Source organism: Alternaria triticimaculans (genome assembly GCF_023758025.1).
Source record: "Alternaria triticimaculans strain BMP 0046 chromosome Unknown scaffold_14, whole genome shotgun sequence".
Classification (NCBI taxonomy): Eukaryota; Fungi; Ascomycota; class Dothideomycetes; order Pleosporales; family Pleosporaceae; genus Alternaria; species Alternaria triticimaculans.
The window spans coordinates 704,528-726,545 of NW_026055971.1; the positions used below are offsets into that span (position 1 = coordinate 704,528).

At 52.6% G+C, this 22,018-nt stretch overlaps 7 protein-coding genes across 7 annotated transcripts; 3 read left to right on the forward strand and 4 right to left on the reverse strand.

The window, feature by feature from the left end:
- Positions 1-1,211: 1,211 nt before the first annotated feature.
- On the forward strand, positions 1,212-2,961 carry J4E78_008408 (uncharacterized protein; the record flags this gene model as incomplete). Its single annotated transcript, XM_049369009.1, has 3 exons — positions 1,212-1,882; positions 1,929-2,472; positions 2,530-2,961. 3 exons carry the CDS (start codon positions 1,212-1,214, stop codon positions 2,959-2,961), a joined length of 1,647 nt encoding a protein of 548 aa, XP_049219453.1.
- Positions 2,962-4,210: 1,249 nt separating this feature from the next.
- On the reverse strand, positions 4,211-5,040 carry J4E78_008409 (uncharacterized protein; the record flags this gene model as incomplete). Its single annotated transcript, XM_049369010.1, has 3 exons — positions 4,211-4,413; positions 4,492-4,901; positions 5,036-5,040. The coding sequence occupies 3 exons, from the start codon at positions 5,038-5,040 to the stop codon at positions 4,211-4,213; spliced, it is 618 nt and encodes a 205-aa protein (XP_049219454.1).
- A 1,953-nt stretch (positions 5,041-6,993) lies between these two features.
- J4E78_008410 (uncharacterized protein) lies at positions 6,994-8,853 on the reverse strand (the record flags this gene model as incomplete). The annotated part of the gene is made up of 1 exon (XM_049369011.1): positions 6,994-8,853. One exon carries the CDS (start codon positions 8,851-8,853, stop codon positions 6,994-6,996), a length of 1,860 nt encoding a protein of 619 aa, XP_049219455.1.
- A 1,860-nt stretch (positions 8,854-10,713) lies between these two features.
- Positions 10,714-11,771, forward strand: J4E78_008411 (uncharacterized protein; the record flags this gene model as incomplete). Its single annotated transcript, XM_049369012.1, has 2 exons — positions 10,714-11,342; positions 11,393-11,771. 2 exons carry the CDS (start codon positions 10,714-10,716, stop codon positions 11,769-11,771), a joined length of 1,008 nt encoding a protein of 335 aa, XP_049219456.1.
- Positions 11,772-13,518: 1,747 nt separating this feature from the next.
- J4E78_008412 (uncharacterized protein) lies at positions 13,519-15,163 on the reverse strand (the record flags this gene model as incomplete). The annotated part of the gene is made up of 4 exons (XM_049369013.1): positions 13,519-14,185; positions 14,237-14,691; positions 14,784-14,920; positions 15,043-15,163. 4 exons carry the CDS (start codon positions 15,161-15,163, stop codon positions 13,519-13,521), a joined length of 1,380 nt encoding a protein of 459 aa, XP_049219457.1.
- Positions 15,164-15,810: 647 nt separating this feature from the next.
- Positions 15,811-17,492, forward strand: J4E78_008413 (uncharacterized protein; the record flags this gene model as incomplete). The annotated part of the gene is made up of 2 exons (XM_049369014.1): positions 15,811-15,819; positions 15,864-17,492. 2 exons carry the CDS (start codon positions 15,811-15,813, stop codon positions 17,490-17,492), a joined length of 1,638 nt encoding a protein of 545 aa, XP_049219458.1.
- A 2,247-nt stretch (positions 17,493-19,739) lies between these two features.
- J4E78_008414 (uncharacterized protein) lies at positions 19,740-20,630 on the reverse strand (the record flags this gene model as incomplete). Its single annotated transcript, XM_049369015.1, has 2 exons — positions 19,740-20,404; positions 20,453-20,630. The coding sequence occupies 2 exons, from the start codon at positions 20,628-20,630 to the stop codon at positions 19,740-19,742; spliced, it is 843 nt and encodes a 280-aa protein (XP_049219459.1).
- Between the last annotated feature and the right edge of the window lie 1,388 nt (positions 20,631-22,018).

The window sequence follows — 22,018 nt, forward strand, 5'->3', positions numbered from 1 at the left end:
TTCGGACTGACAATATCGACATGTTTTAGCGCCTTCAGGCAGTTATCGTACTCTTTGGGCGTACAAAGATCAGGAACAGGCTCCCAGATGAATATTGGACGAGGAATATGAGCCGAGTTAGGGTGTTGCTTGCGCAATGCAATGATGTTCTCAACCAGGTCGATGCAACGTAACGGGGAACAGATCAGATGAAAGGACTTGGACCACAAGAGATCTGTATTCTTCAGATCCTCATGGTCAACGCGCAGCTTCGGCGTCAAGTATCGGAAAGCTTCACCAGAGTGATTAGACATGTGATCCCTCACTGGTAACACAGACACTCACCTCGATGCTCGTTTTCACCAGTGTATCCATTCCAACCTCGTGTAGTCAGCCGATTAGGCGTCTTACGTATCAGTGCACCAGTCTTCCATTGTGCAATAAAGTCGCGCAGTTCAAGTGGGAAGTCAGACCCGCAGTCTACAATCCAACCCACAGACTCTGATTGTGGCGGCGGGGAGAAGATGCGTGCGCCTAATGCGGAATATGATCCAGCTCCGCCTACGATGTCTTTGACTGGCGGCTTTGGTGGGGGAAACTCAATCTCATCTTGACAGTTTCAGTGACATGAATGTGTTAATGCAGACTTGATGCATACCGATGATGAACATCCCCAGCGTGCAAAAGTCGATCTTGCCATAGTGGTCGTTTTCTGTGTCGGCCATGTTGGATGTTTCCATGTCGCCTTGCGTAGATCGCAAGGTTGATAGTCTGCCGCTGACGTGCATGTCTCGAACGGACCAGGCTTGGCTGCAGACGGCTAGCGCAACGTGGGCAGCCGTGGCCATCCATGGATGCGCCGGGGAGAGCTGACCCAGTGAGGTTCTGCCTGCAATTGTGCTTTTCCAATTAAATATCTCCGACAGTCCTCATATTCCTATCATCGAGAGCTTGGATTGCTGGATCACGGTCTCTCTCTACTCCGAACCAGCCAAATCGCGTCGCACGAGCTGCAGCGTGCCGCGGCTGCCCCTTCCCCGAGCATTCAAGATACCTGTCCTACCTTGCAAACGCTGCGACGTGCCTTCTCCACATGGCGAACAACATGAATAACCTGACGACGCTGATCAAGCGGTAAGTGCCTTCCGTCCGAGACTATCACCTACTAGCACCCGAACCCATCGTCCTACCACACTCTGCGCATCCCGCATCTTCTATGAAACGACCCCACGATGGCTCCCAGGCCCGAACAAGCACACATCCTCGGTCGACAGGGGCAAATACAGCTCGCAGCAGACAATGTACTGACGAACATGGTCCGCAGGCTCGAAGCGGCCACCTCGCGTCTCGAAGACATCGCGAGCACCTCCCTCCCCAGCAGCGGTGATGGAGCTGCCAGCCTCAATGGAGCGTCCACCGAGGCCACTCCAGGCGTGACGGCGGCCAACACAAGCGCCAGCACCCCCAAACTCGTCGCGGAAAGCGCACCACCGGCGATTGAGGCATTCGATGAGCTGGTCAGCTCGGACCTGAAGAACTGGCTGGACCTAAGCAGCAAGCTGGGAAGCGTCATTGAGGGCCAGTCCAAAGCCGTCGAGGGCGCATTCGCCGCCCAGCGCCAATTCCTCTTCATCGCGAACAAGGCCAAGAAGCCCGACGACCGCACGCTCATGGAGCTGCTCAAGGACCTCCAGGCGAGCATGGAGAAGACGGACGAGTTCCGACAGAGCAACCGCGACCCTGCGCTCAAGGACTCCGTCTCCATGGTCGCCGACGGTGTTGGGTCACTTGGGTGGGTGACAATTGGCCAGGGCGGAGGCATGAAGCCCCATGAGCACATCAACGAGCTGTTCGGAGGAGCTCAGATGTACGGCAACAAAGTGCTTAAGGAGTACCGGGACAAGTAAGACTTTCTACCGTTCTACGCGAGCAAGCACTGACAGATCCAGGCCCGACGGTGAAGCCCATGTCAAGTGGGTGCAAGCCTACTACAAGCTGTTCAAGGCTCTCGCCGAATACGCAAAGAAGCACCACGCTACAGGTGTAGCCTGGAACAGCAACGGCATCGATGCCAAAGATGCCGCAAAGGAGATCTCCTCGGCACCTCTCTCTGGCGCGTCCAACATTCCTCCAGCACCACCCGCTCCTCCAGCAGGAGGCGTCCCAGCACCGCCTGGTCCTCCACCACCACCGGGCCCACCGCCGCCACCAGGTGCCGCACCAGTGGCTAAGAAGGCCGCGCCCGACATGAATGCTGTCTTTGGCGATCTCAACAAGGGCTCAGATGTTACAAAGGGGCTTAAGAAGGTCGACCCAAGCCAGATGACGCATAAGAACCCATCATTGCGGGCAGGCGCATCGGTCCCTACACGAAGCGACAGCAACGACAGTCTCAGGAGTAAGAGTCCTGCGCCGCCCAAAGCTAAGAAGCCGGAGAGCATGCGGACGAAGAAGCCACCGAAGAAGGAGCTGGACGGAAACAAGTGGATAATAGTATGTATCTGAGATGACTGGAGACGAGTGCCAAACTCAGCACTAACACCTCCACAGGACAACTTCGACTCCCCAGGCGAGACGCTCGAAATCGACGCCGAAATCAACCACTCCATCCTCATCTCGCGCTGCAAAAACACCACCATCCGCATCAACGGCAAAGCCAACGCGCTCTCACTCGACAACTCCTCCCGCACATCCCTCATCATCGACTCGCTAGTCAGCTCCGTAGACGTCATCAAGTGCCCCAACTTTGCGCTGCAGGTCCTCGGCACCCTCCCCACCATCCTCCTCGACCAAGTCGACGGCGCAACCGTATACCTATCCAAGGACTCGCTAGCAACCGAGGTCTTCACAAGCAAGTGCAGTAGTATCAACATCAACTTGCCGACCGAAGATGACTACGCTGAGAACCCGTTGCCCGAGCAAATCAGAAGCTATGTCAAGGATGGTAAGCTTGTCAGTGAGATTGTGGAACATGCTGGATAGACTGTGTCTTTCAGTGTGCTGCGCTTTCGCGAAGAGACATCTTGGATAGTTGCTGCGACGAGTGAGGGTGACTGCTTCTTGATTTGCATAGCTAGCTTGGCTGGTGCGGACGGAGTGGGTAGCTTCGCGTCTGTAGGATAGATCTGTATAGACCGTTATTACTACACACGCAAGTGGCCTTTTCTCACGAGCTCGAGTGCAGGAACTTCTTGCTTTGTGATAGTGATGAAATCGTCACATTCTCCTAGGAACACATGGCCGTGGCAGCTGACACCACAGTAGTTTGAACTATTAGCCTGGAGCTAGTCATCGTGATCCACGGTAGCATCTGAACATGCATTAGACATTGTACGCTTCCGGATACATTGTGAGCTCTACGAAATCATCATCATCAGCGGCACGTAATTGAATTTATCGAGTATTTGTTGCAAGCAACAGTATATATATATAAAGATAAGTATAAAGTGCAAAGCCTCTGCAGCCTACTTGTAATTAAGTAGGTTAAATAATTATAAAGGCTTAGCGCGCTAAGCTTCTAAGCTAATATTTTAATATTTTTAATTTTTTTTACTAAAGATTACTTTAGTACTATAATCTATTAATATAATACTTATTTATAAGCGTTTATTAAGTATAAGTTAGTACTAAGAGCGTATAGACGTATACTAAGCGTAATAAATAAAAGTTCTTAAAAGTATTTTTTTATTCTTTAACACCTACTTTACCTACTATATTAGTAAGTACTTCTTTATTTCTACTACTACTACTATATATTACTAACTAAATAAATATCTACACGCTTTAATAGCTATAAAGCCTTTTTTTTAAGTTAAATTCTTAATAACTCTAACTTATTACCTACTTTTACTCTTCTTCTTAATAATAAGTTACTTTCTCTATAGCTATAGTATAAGATTAAGGAACTCTGTAGCTACAACATTAGCAGCGACCTAGCCCTAGCGTTTAGGAAAAAATTATTAGCGGCACGTCAACGGCAATGACTTTGAGCAAAGCAAGTTTCATTGGTGGCAACAGCTACATATAACGAGTGCAACATGATTATGAAAGGAAGTGCGACAACATCTTGATGTAGCATGCTTAATAACGTCATGATGGCCTGCGTCAACATCCCATTCACCACACCGAACGGTCATGCGAAGTTGTCCACCAGTGTCAATGAAGACACTCAAGGCCAAGATCCGATGTTGCTTTCGATTGGCAGAGATATTGCTCCTAACTGGCGAGGTCATTACCACACCAGCGCGCGCGGACTTCCTGTGTATAAGGCCTTGATCACCATTACCAGTCGCTCATAGTTGTTGTCCTGCCAGTCGTCGTCCAAGCCCATGTCGCGGCACCATTTCGTCAGAAAGCAGCCCAGGTGAGACGAGACTTCTTGCTCCGGTTCGTTCTCGGCGGCATACGGGGCGTACGCATGGACGAACGTATTTACTACTTCAAGTAGCTGTGTTTTGTCATCACCTGAGCATGTCAATGGAGATACACCAGAAGAAATCATTTGGTACTCACTTAAGTCATCCGACAGAATGAGTGGGTCGTCTTCTTCATCTTGGGAGGCAGGCGCCGACTGAGTACTCGCATCCACCATACGGGTCTCCTTCTCGGTGACATACACGCGGACGTGTGGAGCTCTGAGGCTATGTGAAACAGTAACAGTGGTGGTGCCGAGCTTCTCTTCATTCGTATGGTCGATACGAGGACGCTTCAGTGGACGTGAGTTGTCATCGGCGATGCTTCCTGGCTGGCTACTGGTGCAAGAGATGGCGCCAGTTTGCAGCATTTTCTTGACGCAAAGGGCAACGAACCAACCCATCGCGGTAGTCAGGTCAGCATCAGCGACCTTCGAGATTGCAGCGTGTGTGTCTGCGAAGAGTGGCTTTGTGAAGTAACGTAGAGCGGCAATTGAGAGCGTGGTCTGGCTGTGAAAGATCACCGGCTTGTCCAGTCGGTCCAGAAATTGTTTGATGAAGTCTTCTTTGAGGGGCTCGAGTGACATAGCTGCTGCCCATGTCATTACACCGGCAGCGACGGCAAGGTTAGCCTTGAATTGTACGGCATGGCGAGACGACGACATTGGAAATAAGAGCGAAGACGAGTAAAGACGAGCTAGATTGAATGAAGTTGGAAGCAAGCGGGATGCGAAGGGAAGCAATGGAAGCGAGAACGTCGCTTGATTGTGGTGTGGGTGGATGTGAGTGGAAGTGAGGAGGAAAGGTACCGGGGCTTCTCAAGTGCTCGAGTGCTTACTGCGGCCTTGGTGGGTGACCATTGTTTACCGACGCGTCGATGATGTCAGGTGCTGAACGGATGTCGCGTCTGCGTCCTGGGGAAGGAGCCACGGTCTGACCTCCATCCACGCACAAGGAACATCTCCGTGTTAACCACAACGTTCCAGTGCGCGCTCACTTGAAGGCAATTCCGTGCATACATCCAAATCGTCAGACCGTTCAATTCTATGCGTCTCTTCAAGAGCCGAGCGTATTTCGCTCGTGCATCCGCTCTTTCCCTGATCGTCAGATGTTCGCACGACCTGAGGGGGGAGGAATTGGTGACGACGATGTAGACGATGCAAGTGCCAGCGAGCACTCTACTTCGCTATTCACACCAAGTTCACATTGTTTAGTTACACTCAATTGATGTGTTCTCTGTCTTTGACTTCCCTCAGTTCCGCCGCCCTTGCTTACCCTGCTTCAACTTCCTGAATAGATGCCTAGGTGAGACCTGAACAAGACCTGAGCGGGGCTTGAGTAAGTCTTGGGTACAAGCCTCACTCAGGCTTCGTTCAAGTCTTATCTGGATGATATCATAGCTCTACTCAAGCGCCGGTACGGTCGGCTCCGCAGTCTCCTTGTATTCCTTGTACTCTCCAAAGTCGACAAAGGTATCGAAGTCGACAAGCTCCTTCAACGGATCTGGGTAGCCAGCATCGACCTTGTAGCTATGGAATTGTCAGTCGCAAAGCCACGTCATCCTTTTGTGGTTGGTACCTGAAAAATGGTTCCATGGGCGCAACAAACAAGATCTCGGCGCCTTCAGCCTCCTTCACCGCGTCCATGAACTCGTTGTACTTTGTAAAACTATCTTCCTCGTGAGATAGATAGACCTATCAAATTTAGTCACATGTGTGTTATGCTCCTGGAAGACTCACTTGGAACAACATGCTGACTAGAAGCCGACCTTGTGCGTCTTCAGCGCCGGTAGACTTGGGAGTGGCGCGCTTTCGGGGTGCAGGTGTGCGGTCGACCATTGCGGATGTGAATGGATTAAGGGTAGAGTTGGTTTTGAGTATTGGAATTTGATAGTGTTGCTATGGTGTCGGTGTCCATGCGCTTGATAAAGTGAGAGACAACGACTCTAGACTGCAACCGGTGTAGCGCCATGTAACACTAGGACACCTCTCCAGAAGTGAGAGGTTCTCTCTTGATCATCATATTCGTCTATCACGACCGCAAACGACTGATCTGTTTTGAGCCCGAACATGAAGCCAAGCGGATAGACGAGGACAGAACTTCATTGGGAATACCGGGGACATGTGAGTGATCTACAGACTCAGAGAAAGACAAATTACTAGCGTTCAACGGTTGCGTGAATGGCGTCCTCTTAGCTAAAAGGGAACTTGTGATCATTGCTCTAGATGCTCGCTGGATGCCGCGCCGCTAATAAGAATGCTATGGAATGAGGAGCAAATGAAAAGAAAGAATTTACCAAGTGAATCATCCAAATGGGGTCGCAAGAAGGGGTATCAAAGGTCCGACCCAAATCCAGTACGGACAAGATATGAAGAAAGTAAAAAAGGGCTCTTTGCCTATCGCCCATCATCGGCGTATTCTCGTTGAAGTCGTGTCTGAGGCGTTGTAGGGCTCCGTCTCATCCCGAGCTGTCAAGTTTCACACTCAACATTGGCTTCGGCATGCCAATCGCCCGACAACATCAAAAGCCGATGTCTAACATGTTTTGCCAAGTATCACCTCAGCGTGCGTCCATGTTTGACACGCTGTCCGAAGTTTCCGATTACCAACCACCCGCTGGTTCTAACCTGCGGGTCTGCGTCTGGAAATAGCCATCGAAGACGCTTAGCTCCGGTTTTCGGGGCGCGTGATGCTCCGAAATGTCGACCAGCGTCGCGGTTGTTGCACCGTTGACGCCGAGTGATGCTGCTGCCTGTCCACTGTAACCGCCGCCGTCCAAGCTACGTCGTCTTCCGCCTGTGGCTTTGCCGCTGTTTAGGCTGGCCAGCACAAAGCGCATCTTGATCCTCTCTTTTGGTCCTGGTAGCAGCATCTTTTCAATAATGGTCAGCCAGTCGGCTTCCGCCTTCAACTGCCTTAGCTTCCTTCCAGATCCGATGAGTCCGTTTCGGAGGTTCGAGGTGGTGGCAGCGTGGAGCCGGTTTCGCCAACTTGCCACCCGGTCGAGATGTGCATGGTATGAGGCGTCCTGAGTGTTCGCAGCCCGGTACTGGGCAAACACTGATAGTGACTGGCCTTGTGCGACTGTCATCATCGACAAGAAAACACAACCCAGCGAGAAAACGTCTGCCATTCTCTTGCCGCGTGAGACAATAGCCTCAGGTGCAGCGTAGACGTAGGACTGATCTTGGAAATATGTGTGTAGCTGGTCCAGGCGTTGAGAGTTGGCCATTGTCGGGCTGAATGTATCGATGCTCTGCCCAATGTCAAATGGAGCAAGCAGAATGCGCGCACCATCAATCAAGATTTTGCGAGGCCGGATGCTTCGATGACAGATGGACTGCGAATGGAGATATTCAAGAGCGGACGACAAGTCACCCATCCAGTCCACCAGCAACTTCGAACGGTTTGGGTCGCTTCCAGGGAGCGCAAGGAAGTCGTCCAGAGTGTATTGTGCTTTCTCCGTGATGATGCCAACATGACTGGGCTGGGCATACGAGCAAAGCAACTTCGCAATGTTCTTGTGCTCATATTGCTTGAACTTGTTGATCTGGTCCAATAGCGCAGCTTTTTGAGCGGAGCGAGCAGTGACAAAGCGCTTTCGCACAAGCACACGATCCTCGCTGCTGCCTTGCATCTTGACCCAGTCGACGCTCTTCTCAGAATTGCGCGACGATCGAATGAGACTGATGTGCTGTAGTGGCACTGTTTCGCGTGCGGTGTAGTCGACATGTGCTCCCGTCAACGGTAGTTCCTTGGATGTGGCACGCCATTGTTCATCGACAACTTTGCGCGCATTACCCACAATGCCTTGGAGACGGTCCTCCGGAAATGGCAAGCTCTCATCTCGAAGATCGAAGAAGGAAGCCTGTCGCCATGATGCAACATCGTCGCAAACGAACAAGAGGATTGCGAGCCTAGGATTCGACAACGTCCACTGCCATATCTTCTTGACTAGGCCAGCATCCCATCCCTGCTTTCGCACGAGCTCGTAGAACCACCCGGAAAGAGACTGACCCTGTGATGACAAAATTGATGTGTTGATGTATCCATTTACCAACGGAACAAGGGGAGCAGCAGGTTGTCGGTATGGGTTCATGGGTGACCCCGGGTAATCGCCATTCCTGAACGACTCGCCAGAAGCTGAGGGAGGCGGTGACATGGGCGCAAATCCTGCTACCGGATTAATGACCCTTATTGGCTGGGGAGCGATGGGCTGGGGCGTTGTCGATCGGCTGGTGTATTGCGGGGTATGTTTTGGGCTGCCTTTGGGCGACGATGAGTCGGACGACTTGTTGGAATATGTCGAAGCTGGGCTGACCATTACGTTCGACCACGGGTTGTTGTTCGTTGTTGTGGGCGTTGTGCTTCGGCTGGTGGCGGATGAGGCGGACGAGACTGTTGGAGATGCGTTCTCACGGTTGTTGTACCACGATTGATCATCGTCTCGGAGGTTGACCATGGATATGGTGTGCTGGAGGCTGTATTGGGGTTTGGGATATTGCATCGCAGGCGTCCGCCATGGCGAGTTCGAGGCGTGCTGCATTGCGTGCAGGTGGTCGGCGCGTGACCAACGAAGAGCGTCCTCGAGGAATGTTAGATATTTGCAGCGACTGTGGACTCGCCTCGTGTGGGCTTGTGACGATGTGCAAAAAACAAACAAAGAGAATGAGCGTAACAGAGCGAGAAACGTGAGAGCCTTGAAGGACGACTTGGGTCCAGGTGCCCTGGTCTGCAGATGAAGTACAGCGGGACCCTTCGGGCAGAGTCGACCGCTTACACTGTGACAAGCCCAAATAAGGCTGCCCCAAGTAGAGGTCTAGAGGCTTTTGATGTGCTGGCAGTTAGTGCCCGCATTTTGCAACACATTAGTGGAGGATGACAATATATGGGCATAGGCAGTGGGTGTATGTGTTGGGCGAATGCACGCTGGGCACAAGCGCACCCATGTGGATTAGTTGTATGCAGGCGAACGTGGCCACCTCAGAGTCGCCTTCGTCGTCAAAGGCGTATCGTGTGCATATGTTCGCAGCCCATACTTTCCCGTATGGTGCCAGATCATCGAGCAGTCTGATATGGAGCGCGCGATCCGTCCCGTACCCAGTAAGTGTGGTCGGCAGTGTGCCTGACTATGCGTGCGTTGCGCGACAAGGCCGCTAAGTTGCTGCAGGACTAAGACCACACGACGAGCAACGGACGCAGGACGCAGGACCTCTGTGCTCTGGTACACAGTGAATAACTATTGGCATAAAGGGAGATACCGCGGATATGCGCGTTGGGGTATTGGCCGGGTGGAGGTTGGGACACGAGGTTTCACAGCTCACCGTCTCTTCTCGGCACACGCACCGGGAACAACTAATGTCCGTGTGGCTTCGGGAGTGACGTGCTTCGACAGCAGCGAGGCGGCTGGGTCCGTTGGGCGGTATTGAAGATGCGGTCGATGTTGTACAGTTGTCCAGGTGTTGCGCCCGGCGACCCGCCTGTATCAGCGCGAGTGTCGCAGGTCCAAGATGACAGCGGCCGCTACCCGTGTCAACATCGCCCGTTTCTGAGGAAGCACGCGCCGGAAGCCACACCGCAGGAGATTTCGCGATGCACCGATGGCGCAGCGGAGGCTGGTGCAATGGGAAACTCAGGACATCGGCTTCTGCACGGCTCAAGGGTGAAACCGAGAAGCCGGGAGAGGCGGCACGCGGTGATGCTATTGGCTCGGAGGACAACGTCACGTGCTCTGCTAGCGCACACCTGAAGCGCCCCTAGTTTTAGCATCGTTCCCTGACTCCAGACCTCAACACCAATTGTCTCAAGGGGCCCAGCATCGTCATGCCCAGTGCGCCCCCACTCCCGAACGGTTCGATCTCCAGGCCACAGCTTGGTTGGCTCCCACCAAATGCGGCTCTACTATGCTAAATTAAGCTTCTTCTTAGTCGCCTCGGGATCAACGCATAGAAATGTCGTGTGCCACCCGTCACAGCCTCAAGCAGAGTCCGTCTCAACTCTGTTATGGAGCCTCAAGCCAGTCTTGGTGCTGCTTTTCGAGTCTGGTGCCCGACCTGAGTCACGCCATTTGCCAGCCGTTCTCGTCCGATCCACCCATTGCCGTGATTCGCACACCGCGTTTCTTCATGCTCGCGTGTTCGACTTTTCTAATTCGCTTTTGCTAATGACACTTCTAATGCCCGTTTCTTTTCAGCAGTGATTAGCTTTTGCTTCGTCGTTCTTTCTTCGCTCGCCACTTTCTTTCTCGTAAGCTGCTGGGCAGCCCGGCCACCTTCGCACTACCGACTTTAATTTTCCGGCGTCGACTAATACTACCTCGACCATGTTTTTCAAGAGCGCTTTCGTAGGCACTCTGCTTGCTGCTGGACACGCAATTGCCTTCAAGGGCCCCCAAGTGAACGCGCTTCTCGAGCCAGGCCAGGACGTGGAGGAGGTACTTCGGAGGGACGCAGAGCTCATGGCAACCCTTACGCAAAGACAAGATGCCAACTCTGCCGATACAGCACCGCTAGCATCGCTGACACCCGCGACTGGTGATGCGTCGGGTGTCGATCAAGCGAAGTGGGAGCAACAGACAAAGGAAGCATGTATGAGCACGCTCAGCAATCTCAACGGCCAAGCGTCGAACCCGAGTGGAATCGCCGTGTGCTACAACCTACCTTTCCTTGACAACAAGACGGGTGTCTTCCAGGCGGAGCTCCGAATGTATAATGTATCAGCTCCCATCAACCCATGGGTTGGCGTTACCGCGGCCGATGTCAGCATGACACTTTCGTACCTCGGTGCGACTGTGCAGAACATGCAAGGCAACTTTACCAAGCGAGACCTCAGCTGGCCAGTCAGTGAGGGTTTGCTGGTTGAGAGGCAGGACATCAACAGCATGACGGAACTCAAGGTCCTCATGTATGTCGGAAGGATTAATGAGAACCTGATGGGCTCAGCCATGACCCAGTACGTATCCCTCTTCGTCATTCATATTTCTGTCTCTAACATATTTGCAGAGAATCCCTCCAGCCCCTTCTCATCCCGCAAATCGACCTCGCTGCGCGAAACCCTGCAACCGGCCAGGATGTCGAAACCACTCTCTCTTCCCAGGAGGCATCATTCGTCAATGGTATCTTCTCCAAGGCAGGCAACGCTCCCACCAACGCAGATCCCCAAGCCGCAGCATCCGCATCCGCTGCCGTCTCCTCGGCCGCACCGTTCATCATCCCCGGAACTGCCTTGGCTTTCTTCCCAATCGGTCTGGTTGTCACATCCGTATGGGCGCTCTTCTTCTTCCTTGCCGTTGGATTCGGAACATACGGTCGCATCCAATACCGTGACCAATACAGGAGGCGTGTACGCGCCGAGTTGGCACGTGGCGTCCGCACCATCTAATACCCGACTTGGTGTCTCTGTTCATTGCTTCGCTATTTCTAAGAGCTAGTATCGGAAGTGTAGGCTACTATGAAGATTACGTTCGTTGCTATACCCCTTCCCTTTTACACCTTGTACATAATTCTGGTGGCGATGGAGCTAGCTCCTCCCACCATCTTCCCAGCAGCATCCCGGCGATGAGTCCCTACATGTTCTCAGCAGCGTGATTAGAAAAGCACATTCAAGCAAGTAAAACAATGGAAAACTCAGTATTGTCGAACATCTCTTGGCTTCCGCGTTACCCGTATCCCGTCATGTCTTTCACTCCAATTATCATCGAGTTCACGGTCGTAACCGTTAGTTAGGTCGTACACGGTACGCACGCGCTTCCGTCTAGACCATCAGAGACTGCCTCTAGTCGACGCTGGCTTGATCGCCTCTGCCTTTTGTCTCGCGGTCTTGCAACCCAGCCTAATCGAGGTGTTTTCCGGTTTTGGTAGGTCCCAATCTGCTTTGAGAGGTAAGTGGCTCGGATCCGCAGTGGCTTTTGACGATACTACAAGCGCCCTACAATACGAGACTCGGCGGAGGCGAGCATGCTCTCGCTGTAAGATCATGGTGAGACTAGATACAGACTAATTCGCTGCAGTGATTTTGGCAGTATCTTGGCCTTGGCCACCACGCCGACATTCATTCACGAAAACCCAACTTCAATTGCTATGCCGCGCTGTTCTACAAGCGAATGACTATCGCAGGCGTCTCTTCCCACTCTGATATTGGCTCCATCTTCAAGAAAGTCTCGGAATTGAAGCGGAAGTTGTCGAGCTCGCAACGGGACCGTTTGCATCGTTGCCACGCGCCGCCACTCGGGCCCAGTGCAAAGCGCCTTCACCGGACCAACGAGTGACCACTTTGTCTCTTCAATTGCTGACACCCACCGATCAAGTCGAACAATCGCTATTAGCACATACTTTACACTCCTTGGCCCGCTGCGCGAAACTATTCTTCTTCTCAGGCCTCACGCTCATTCACCAACACTACCATCGCTCCCTCACTGTCAACATTAACAACCGCGTTCTCAATATACGCTCATTTGGACCCCTCGGAAGCACTCGGTATATCACCAGATATCGGAGCAACATGAAGACCTTCGCCATCATCCTCGCGCTCGCCGCCACCATTGTGTCCGCCACGCCCGCCGCAGACGAGGGCACCACGCTCGTGACCCGCGACGCAAATTGCGACTTCTGTTTGGAACGCTACAACTTCTGCCTCAAGGTAAGCGACAGGGCATGCTATAGCTCGCTTTGCGGTTTCCACTGACGACGCTACAGAACGGCCATACTGAGGGACAGGCCGGTTGCAAACAGACCTGTGTGGAGCATGTGTGCCATGTGTACCGCTACCAGGGCCATGAAGTAGGTCTTTTTGCGATTTCGTAGCTTAGGTGTAGTGGGAAATGCTGACATGATGCATAGTGCAAGGACTGCGGTGGCGATTTCGACAAGTGCCGTGAGAAATCGCGATACGTTTAGATGACGAACTGTTATACGAGACCGCGGGATTTCCGATCCGTGCCAACATCATTTGCGATACGTAGAATGAAGTGTAGTATACACAAGAAGAATCCTGGGAGTCGCCTTGGGGTTGTGCGTGGCGGTCATGGCTATTGAGTGTACATTGGATACGAATGAACCACTTTCACTGCTGATGCGACTTTTCCATCAAAGCTACATGTCTTCGCAATCGCGATTATCTACATCACAGTTCAAAGCTTACCCTTCGGCAAAGCCCACTCTCCCTTCTCCACCCTCTCACATATTTCTTTGATGGTCTTGGCAGCCCACTCAAAGTCCGCCATATCTAAGTACACTTGCCCACTCAACCTTGTCCACCAAACACCTCCATACCATTTCATCATAATGAAGGTACCATACTCTTCACAGCTCAGCCTCTCCATGAAGTCCCTGATCAGGTTGCCGACTTCTTCCTTGTCGATGCCGTTCTTAGTCGCGACGTCTTGGGCCAGAGACGGCGAGATCGGCAGGCGAACATTGGACAAACAACACTGTCCCAACGTACCAGTGCTATTCTCCATGACTTCAGTGCCAAGAACGCTGGCGACGTGTTTACCGGCTTCACGGGCGAGCGTTTGGCAATAGTCCATGATGACGGTCTCGCCTCCGAGAGATTCGCGCCACTTCAAGGCTGCGGGTACGCACAAGTAGGGGCTGTTGTCGATGGTACCCACAAACTCGAAGTTGCTAACGAAGGGCGATTTATCCGGGCTGACGAACGCCGATTTTGGCATAGGTGAATCGACCTTTTCGCCCTTGGGTGTGAAGCCGTGGGATGTGGGAAGCGTACTGCGAATGATGTCTTGGTTTCGGTGGGCGACGTGGAAGATTGCGCAGCCGCGGGGGACGTGGAGCCATCTATGCTGGATTAGTATAATTGGATGTAGAATGACAAGAGATAGAACTGACTTGTGGCAGTTGCTCACGAAGAAATCTGGGTCCAATGCACCCAGATCGATGTTCAAGTGGCCAACCCCATGGGCTCCGTCGATGCAGCTCATGACGCCAAGCTCTTTGCACTTTTGCGTCAAGCGCTCGAATGGCATTCTGACGCCGGGTGCACTGACTACAGTATCGAAGACTGCGATTTTGATTTTTCCGCCCTTGCTCTCTACCTCTTTGACCTTCTTCTCAAACTCGGTTAGTAGCCAGTCGTCTTCCACGGGAAAGGTGTATGCGATCTTGACACTCTCCGCGGGGGTAGTCTCGGTGACGTATGATACTGTCTTTTCGCAAGCCCCATAAATGGTACTGAAGATGAGAATATGCTCGCCGGGTTGGAAGACAATGTTGCGAAGAACGGTGTTTACGCCGGTACTGGCGTTGGGTACGAATACCAGGGTTGAAGAAGGTGTATTGAGTAGCTATAGCATTATTAATGAGAGTAATTGGAGGCTTACCAGGTAGCTGTATGTGTCACAGATCTCCCGTATTGGTATCAAGATGAGGAACGTACCTTCGCCATGTCTTCCCGAGCTTCATCGAGGATAACAGGGTATCTGTATCGGATGAAGGGATCTGGGCGACCTTCACATTCATCTTGGAAATCGCGCATAGTGTCGCGGACCGCGCGAGGGATGGTACCGAAAGAGCCTGATCACAATTAGCCTACGTATGGAGAGCATGTCTCGCCAAAGATGTGTGAACAAACAATATCAACGAGGACAAAGTCACGCTGTTCGCTCGTGGACTGTGAAAAGAGGGTTTGCACATACCATGGTTCAAGTTAAGGAATCCGTTCTTAAAGCAAAACTCCTTCTCCCTCAGCTCTTTTCCGAACTTGACTCCATCCTTCGTCTTGACCTCCAGGGCGGCGTTGTCCAAGCTTGACGTCATAACTGAAAATGGTCGGACAATGCTGTTTGTATCATCGAAAGTTCAACGAGACACGTCTAGTTATATAGACATACAAGATGTGACTCAATGTTGTTGTGACTGTTTCCCTGATATCGCTTGGCGAATGAATCTGGGACCGCAGGGCGTATGTAACAAAGCGTCAGCGGGGAGCCATTGACCAATCAGGGTCGCTAGCGGATAGAAGCGGCGGGGATGTGGGGCGTTCGCTGCCAAAGATACGGACAAGAACATCATGACTGTTGAGTCCTGTGCAGGTCGCGTCCTCTGCATAACTTTCGCCAACAGCGGCTGTAATGTTAAGTATCTCCGTCAGATCAGCCGGAACTTGGGGAGGAAATTGGATAGCTTGCAGCGAGTCATACTACCCGGGCCAAGGGCGAACAGCTCCGTGCCACGACACATGGTGTTCGAAAGGCAGCATTAGCATGCTGCGTGATGTGCAGCCTACACTTCGAAGTACAATATACATGCGTGCAAGTAACCTCTTCGGAGAAAGAGCGCTGCAGTTCGGCCATATTTCCGTCCTATGACCGCTCGCGACGACTCAACACGCGGGCCGCGCTCGTTGGCTGCGTAGCTATCCCGCGCCACCTAGATATTCCGCGGGCAGCATTTATGGATTCCTCATGTCCCAAGTACCAGGCCCTGTTAAGACGTTCACTGCTAGTCGAACATTCAGTATTTTCCAAAGTCTGCGATTATGAGACAACTGACATCATTCCCAACCATCGACGTCCTAGTAATAGGCGGAGGAAATGCGGGCTTCTCCGCTGCAACAGCCGCCGCAGAAGCTGGAGCACGCCGGGTCGTTCTTATCGAAAAGGCACCAGAAGATTGGGCCGGAGGTAACAGCTACTTCACAGCAGGCGCCTTCCGCACCGTGCACAGCGGTACCAGCGACCTCCTACCCATCGTCAACAACGTCGATGCCGAAACAGCAAAACTCATAGACATGGAACCATACACCAAAGACGATTTCCAGAAAGACATGGATCGAGTATGCCTATGCCGTTCAGATCCCGACCTAAGCAAAGCGCTCATCTCAGAATCCAACGAAGCCGTAAAATGGCTTGCAAACAACGGTATCCGATACCAACTATCCTTCAACCGGCAAGCCTACAAAGTGAATGGCCGCTACAAATTCTGGGGCGGCATGGCCCTCAAGACGCAAGACGGGGGGAAAGGTCTCATTCAAGACCACCAAGCCTGCGCCCGCAGACACGGAATCGAAGTATACTACTCCACGCCTGCCAAACGCATCGTAACCTCTCCCTCGGGTACCATCACAGGCGTTGTCGTTGACTACAAGGGTATGTCTACACACATACCCACGAAGACCGTCATCCTAGCTGCCGGCGGCTTCGAAGCAAATCCACGCATGCGCGCCCAATATCTCGGTCCGTCCTGGGATCTCGCGCGCGTCCGCGGCACGCCCTTCAACACAGGCGAAGTCCTCGAGTGCGCCATCCGCGACGTGGATGCGAAGCAAGCAGGGAACTGGTCTGGGTGCCATTCTACCTGCTGGGATGCGAATGCGCCAGCTAACAGCGGCGACCGGCTCATCTCGAACGAGTTTACCAAGTCGGGGTATCCACTCGGTTTGATGATTAACACAGAGGGGAAAAGATTTGTGGACGAGGGCGTTGACATGCGGAATTACACGTATGCGAAGTTTGGGCGGGCGATACATGGGCAGCCTGATGGGGTGGCGTGGCAGGTTTGGGATCAGAGGGTTTTGGGGTGGTTGAGGGAGGAGGAGTATAGGGATGAGAGGGTGGAGAAGGTTTGGGGGAAGACGGTTGAGGAGCTGGCGGGGAAGTTGGCGGGAGAGGGGGGGTTGAATGAGCCGGAGAGGTTTGTGGAGACTGTCAAGCAGTATAATGAGGCTGTTTATGCGGCGATGGCTGAGAATCCGAAGGGGAAGTGGGATCCTGCTGTTAAAGATGGGCTGACTACGCAGTCTTCTAAAAGGAAGCTGGAACTGGCGAAGTCGAATTGGGCGCTGCCGCTTGATAAGGGTCCGTTTATGGCTGTCAAGGTGTGCTGCGGCGTTACTTTCACATTCGGGGGTCTGGCTGTCAATCCGAAAACTACGGCTGTTATATCGAACTCCGGAAGAGAGGTTACAGGGCTGTTTTGTGTTGGCGAGATGCTGGGGGGTCTGTTCTATGGCAATTATCCTGGAGGTAGCGGCTTGACTTCTGGGGCGGTCTTTGGAAGGAGAGCAGGAACGGCAGCGGCGAGGTTAGCTGCTATCGGGGATACTACGATGTCCTCAAAGCGGCCGGCGATTCTATCACTTTTATAACAGGCAATGAGAAGTACGATTGCAGTTGGTATGCTCAGATACTGAATGTCAATACAAAGTTTCTAATGGCTATATAGTGGTCGTACTGCTGGGGTACTCCGTGCAAGCAGCAAGTGCTAAAAAAAAAGACCGTCATGGCGACCTTGTACCGTACGACCCGTCAAAAACATGTCGAACCCCTTCAGGACATATCTCGGTGTTTGGCGTAAGTCGGTATAAGTCATCTTGTCCGTATCAGGAATCCGACTCCTCGAGCTCTTCTGTTGACGATAGTTCTCCCGGCGCCCCGATATCGATCTTCTTGAAACGTGCAGCATACCACCACGATGGATTGCTATCTCTGAACTGTTCGAAGATTTTAAAGCCACCATACCGGAAATCTCTACTCAACCGGGGATATACACAACCCTCAGCGGGCCACTCCATTTCTGTGTCGATCACGCACACATCCTGTGCTGCATCCAACATGTGCTCGTCTGACACGTACTTTACCACGTGGTAGTCTGTATTGTGTGTTCCTTCGATCGCCAGATCAGGATCGTTGCCCACATGAGGCTGGTGGTGGTGTTCGGGACCGACAAAGACGATGTGACGAGGATCTAGCAGCCATAGCTCTTTCAGATTGAAGTCCGCTAGCTTGTGTAGCAGACTACACCAATCCCCATGACTGCTCGCGAGAAGAATATGTCCCAATGCAAGGCGCTCCAGGTTCGGAAAGAAGTTGAGAATGTTTAGGATATCCCATTCATCGAAGGAGTACTGATAGTCTGACATCAATCGGAACTCTTTCAAGTTCTCGAGTCGGTACCACACCTCTGAGGACCATGGGCCTAAATCAAAAGGTGCACCGAATGGTCCGCCGTCACCGATCGATATCTCAGGAGTCTTCGAGAGTGCTATCTCCAAGTATTCTAGATTTACCAGCTCTTCAAGGCCACCGGAGTTCATCAATGGCCCAGTCATGGGACGGGTGATATTGATAGCGACGCGTGTCAGCGTCTTCGGGAACCACTGCAATAGATCGCTTTCCCTAAAAGAGGTGCTGTGAAAGGGATCACCCCTTCCTGAGATTGCGCAATACGATGCCTTGTTACCGAGTAATGGACTCTCGACACTTTTCAACCAGAGGTGGGACTCCTGAAAAGCCTCCATGATTCTGGGGAAGATCCATCCGCTCTCCAGCTGAACGCCCCACCAAGAGTATTCGCCTTCTTTCAGTGCTGGATATCCGTACCTGGAGCGTTCTGGGCCTCCTCGGAAGCAAGTCTCAAGGGAAACGCGGTCTGACTCGGATACTTCCCACTTGGGCCAGGTTCCATGGAGGCAATTTGGGTGTATGGGGTAGTATCGAAAGTGCTCTACCCAGCTGATCTTGCGCAACAGATGTACTAGGTACTGCGTCACTGGATTCTCCTTGTCGAGCTCGTCACGCCCAGTACCCCAGCGGTCGTACTCTCCGAGGGTAACAAGGCCCAGATCCATACCACAGATCGTGATTCTCTGATTAAACCAACGAGTGTATTTTGGAATTTCAGTGATCTCCTCAAGTACTGGGAGTCGATGGTTGTACCACACGAGAGGTGTCCGGGAAACTATGTCGACAAAGTCGCGTATCAAAACATCCGACTCGAACCAGCGACGCGCGACGAGCCGACAATTGAGTACTGTGCGGACGGAGGGCTTGCAAAGTCCGTCAAATCGCTCGCTAATGGGCGCCCGTTCTGTATGGATGATATGGACGAAAACATCGTCGAGTATCTCTTGTGGTAATTTCTCCATGGTCGGCCGTAGTAGAAACCTGTTCTATGAATTGAGAGGACGAGGAGAGGAAGCGCGCATAGTTTTATAGCAAAGGCTTACGCGTTCGTCAACAGTTTCCTGTGACCATACAAACGGTGCATACATTACGGAGAGGTAATACGCCCTACCAATGTGAATCTGCAAACGCCCAATGCTGTGAGATCTGACCAAACGATCACCTGGGGCGATATGAATGACACATGCACGTCAACCTAGAGAAAAAGTGGACACCCTAGGGTCTACATCGATGTTAACACACCCACTTTGCATGTACTCATCTTAATGTAGTCTGCAGACCCGTCCAGTTTTTCCCTTGTATGAGGTGCATGTGTTCGAGAGCGATCAAACGCTTCTGCTCCACGTGCTCAGGTGTTGTTGCGACAGAACACGTGGAACCCGGGTATCGATAAAACCAAGACGCCTTGTCCAAGCCCAGATTTCAATTATCTACCTTCTTCTCGTTTTCTTAGGCGCTGGCTTTGGTTTCGCGCGATTCGTTCGGCGAGTAGTTGGCGCACTGTCTTCTTCAGACTCGGCACTAGATTCTTCATCGTCATCATCTTCGTCCTCTTCTTCTGCGGATTCAGATACGGTGCTCTGGGCCTTACTGTTCTTTGCAGCGTTAGCTCCAGCCTTAGTACCCTTGCCGCCCTTTGCAGCTTTGCCTGTCCTTATGTTCTTTGCGTTCTTGGGTACGGGAGTGGCTTCGGTCACACTCTCAGCCTTTTGCGAGTGCACGCCATCGGGGAGGTCTTTCAGTAGGCCGATGCCTGGCGCGTAGAGATCTTTGTATTTTTGGATGGGCGTCATGGGTGGCGACGAGCCGGCCGCAGAAGATTCACGATGGAAGCGCTGATGCCACATGAGCATGCCATACTCGTCTTCTGGCAGCTCGAACTCGGGCATGTTGTTGGCGTCGTCTGGGTCTAGCGGGTCGGGGTCTTCGGAGAAAGCAAACTCGTTCTCGCGCGTATCGAGGGCGTCCAGGTCATATAGCTGCGACAGCTTCTTCCAGACACCGGGTATGCGCGTGTGAGGAGCGTCGTCACTCGCGAAGCCATGCGAGCGCATGTCGGTATGGATGGAGATCATGCGAAAGTGCTTGTGCATACCTGAGGATGTCAATCACGTGTCTGATAATAGAGTGCGCTATGTCGTACCGGTAGGCTTCCACTTCATCATGCTTTTCAATAGCTGTGTCTCCTGCTCGTCGGCCCACGGATCGCTGAGCAGCTCATCTTGCGACTGCACGACGCCAGAGTCTTGCGGTGTTTGGGGCTGAGTGTCGCGCAGGGGCGTTGAAGCTGCACTGGCCTTTGCCTTCTTTCGGGGCGGCATGTTGTGATGTTTGGTGGTGGGAGTGAAGGGAAGTGAGTGAAGGAAACGCGCAGTCGCGAGCTGCAGGTACAGTGACGGAAGGCGCAAGGGTCCGCGTAGGGCTGAGTCGCCAAAACCATGGCGCGTCATACCCCTCCCTCACCCTCGACTACTCCACATCCGCCGCCATGGATGCGCGTGATTCGATTCACGACGTCTTCAGTACCGACCACCTGTGGAGGCAGCCTTCCTTTTTTGACGATGAGTCTCAAGAGTCGTCGCTCTTCGCTCCCCTCGAGCTAGACAGTGGGTCGTCGCGTCTTTCCATCCGAGCATGTGAACGCGTTGCTGACCAGCCACAGTCTCCTCAATCAGATTCGACCATCCTTACGCGCCCAAACATGACCTCGAACGCGAACTGCGACTGCCCGATCTGGACACGTTCGAATTTGGGCCCCTACCCGAGCTCGACAGTTTCAACGACGATAGCATTTCCATCGAGACACCGCCCTTAGAGCCCGAAGAAGACGTCTGGAAGGTAGCACTTGACCTGGGACCTGCGAACAAGGATGTCCTGTTCTATACCTGGGAGTCGTTTGAAAAGGGAAGGCACGTCGAAAGCCAAACGCCATACATAACCGAGCATGGTCCCGAGACCTTCGATGCGACGCTGGTACGAGACGAGGGCAAGAATGCTGGTCGGGTACTGAAAGGAGATGTGCTCCTACAATCGCTCTGGAACCTTGGTCTAGGCCGGTCCTCTATACTCTTCCAGTTCAACCCAAAGCTGAAGACGTTCCAGCCCGCCATACCGGATGGACGAGCTTCGGGACTGAGCCTACAAGCAGCGCAGAGCTTGATCCTGTACTTTACATTCATCGGCAACACATTCCTCTATTTACGCTCTTTCGCAGAGCGTACCTTTGCCTCGGCCGCGTCGATCCCCGCAAGAGTCGCTCTGGCCACATCAATATCGAGTGTTCTTTCAAGCCTGGAAGACACCCTGGGAAAGCAATCTACCAAGATCCGCTCGCTCATCCAGCTCCAGCACCAGTTCGCTAAGCCTCGCAATATCCTTGTCCACGTTGCCCGTATGGCAGATGCTGTCAAACACGCCAAAACCAACGAGCAGCTGTCGTCCATATTACACCACCGCCTGCTTGAGCTGGAAGAAGGGGATGAACAGCTTCGACAGCTATCATGCCAGGTGCTCAGTCAGGTGTCCAGACCAAGCTTGGAGCTCCTCGGGGAATGGATGGGCATAAGGAAAGAGCAAGTTTCTGTGCCCATTTGGCAGCGCAATAGCTTCGTAACTGTCGAAGACCCCACTGGCGATACTCTCACACTGGACTACACGTACAGGTCCGAAATGATGCCAAGGTTCATTTCCCCAGAAGACGGCAATACGA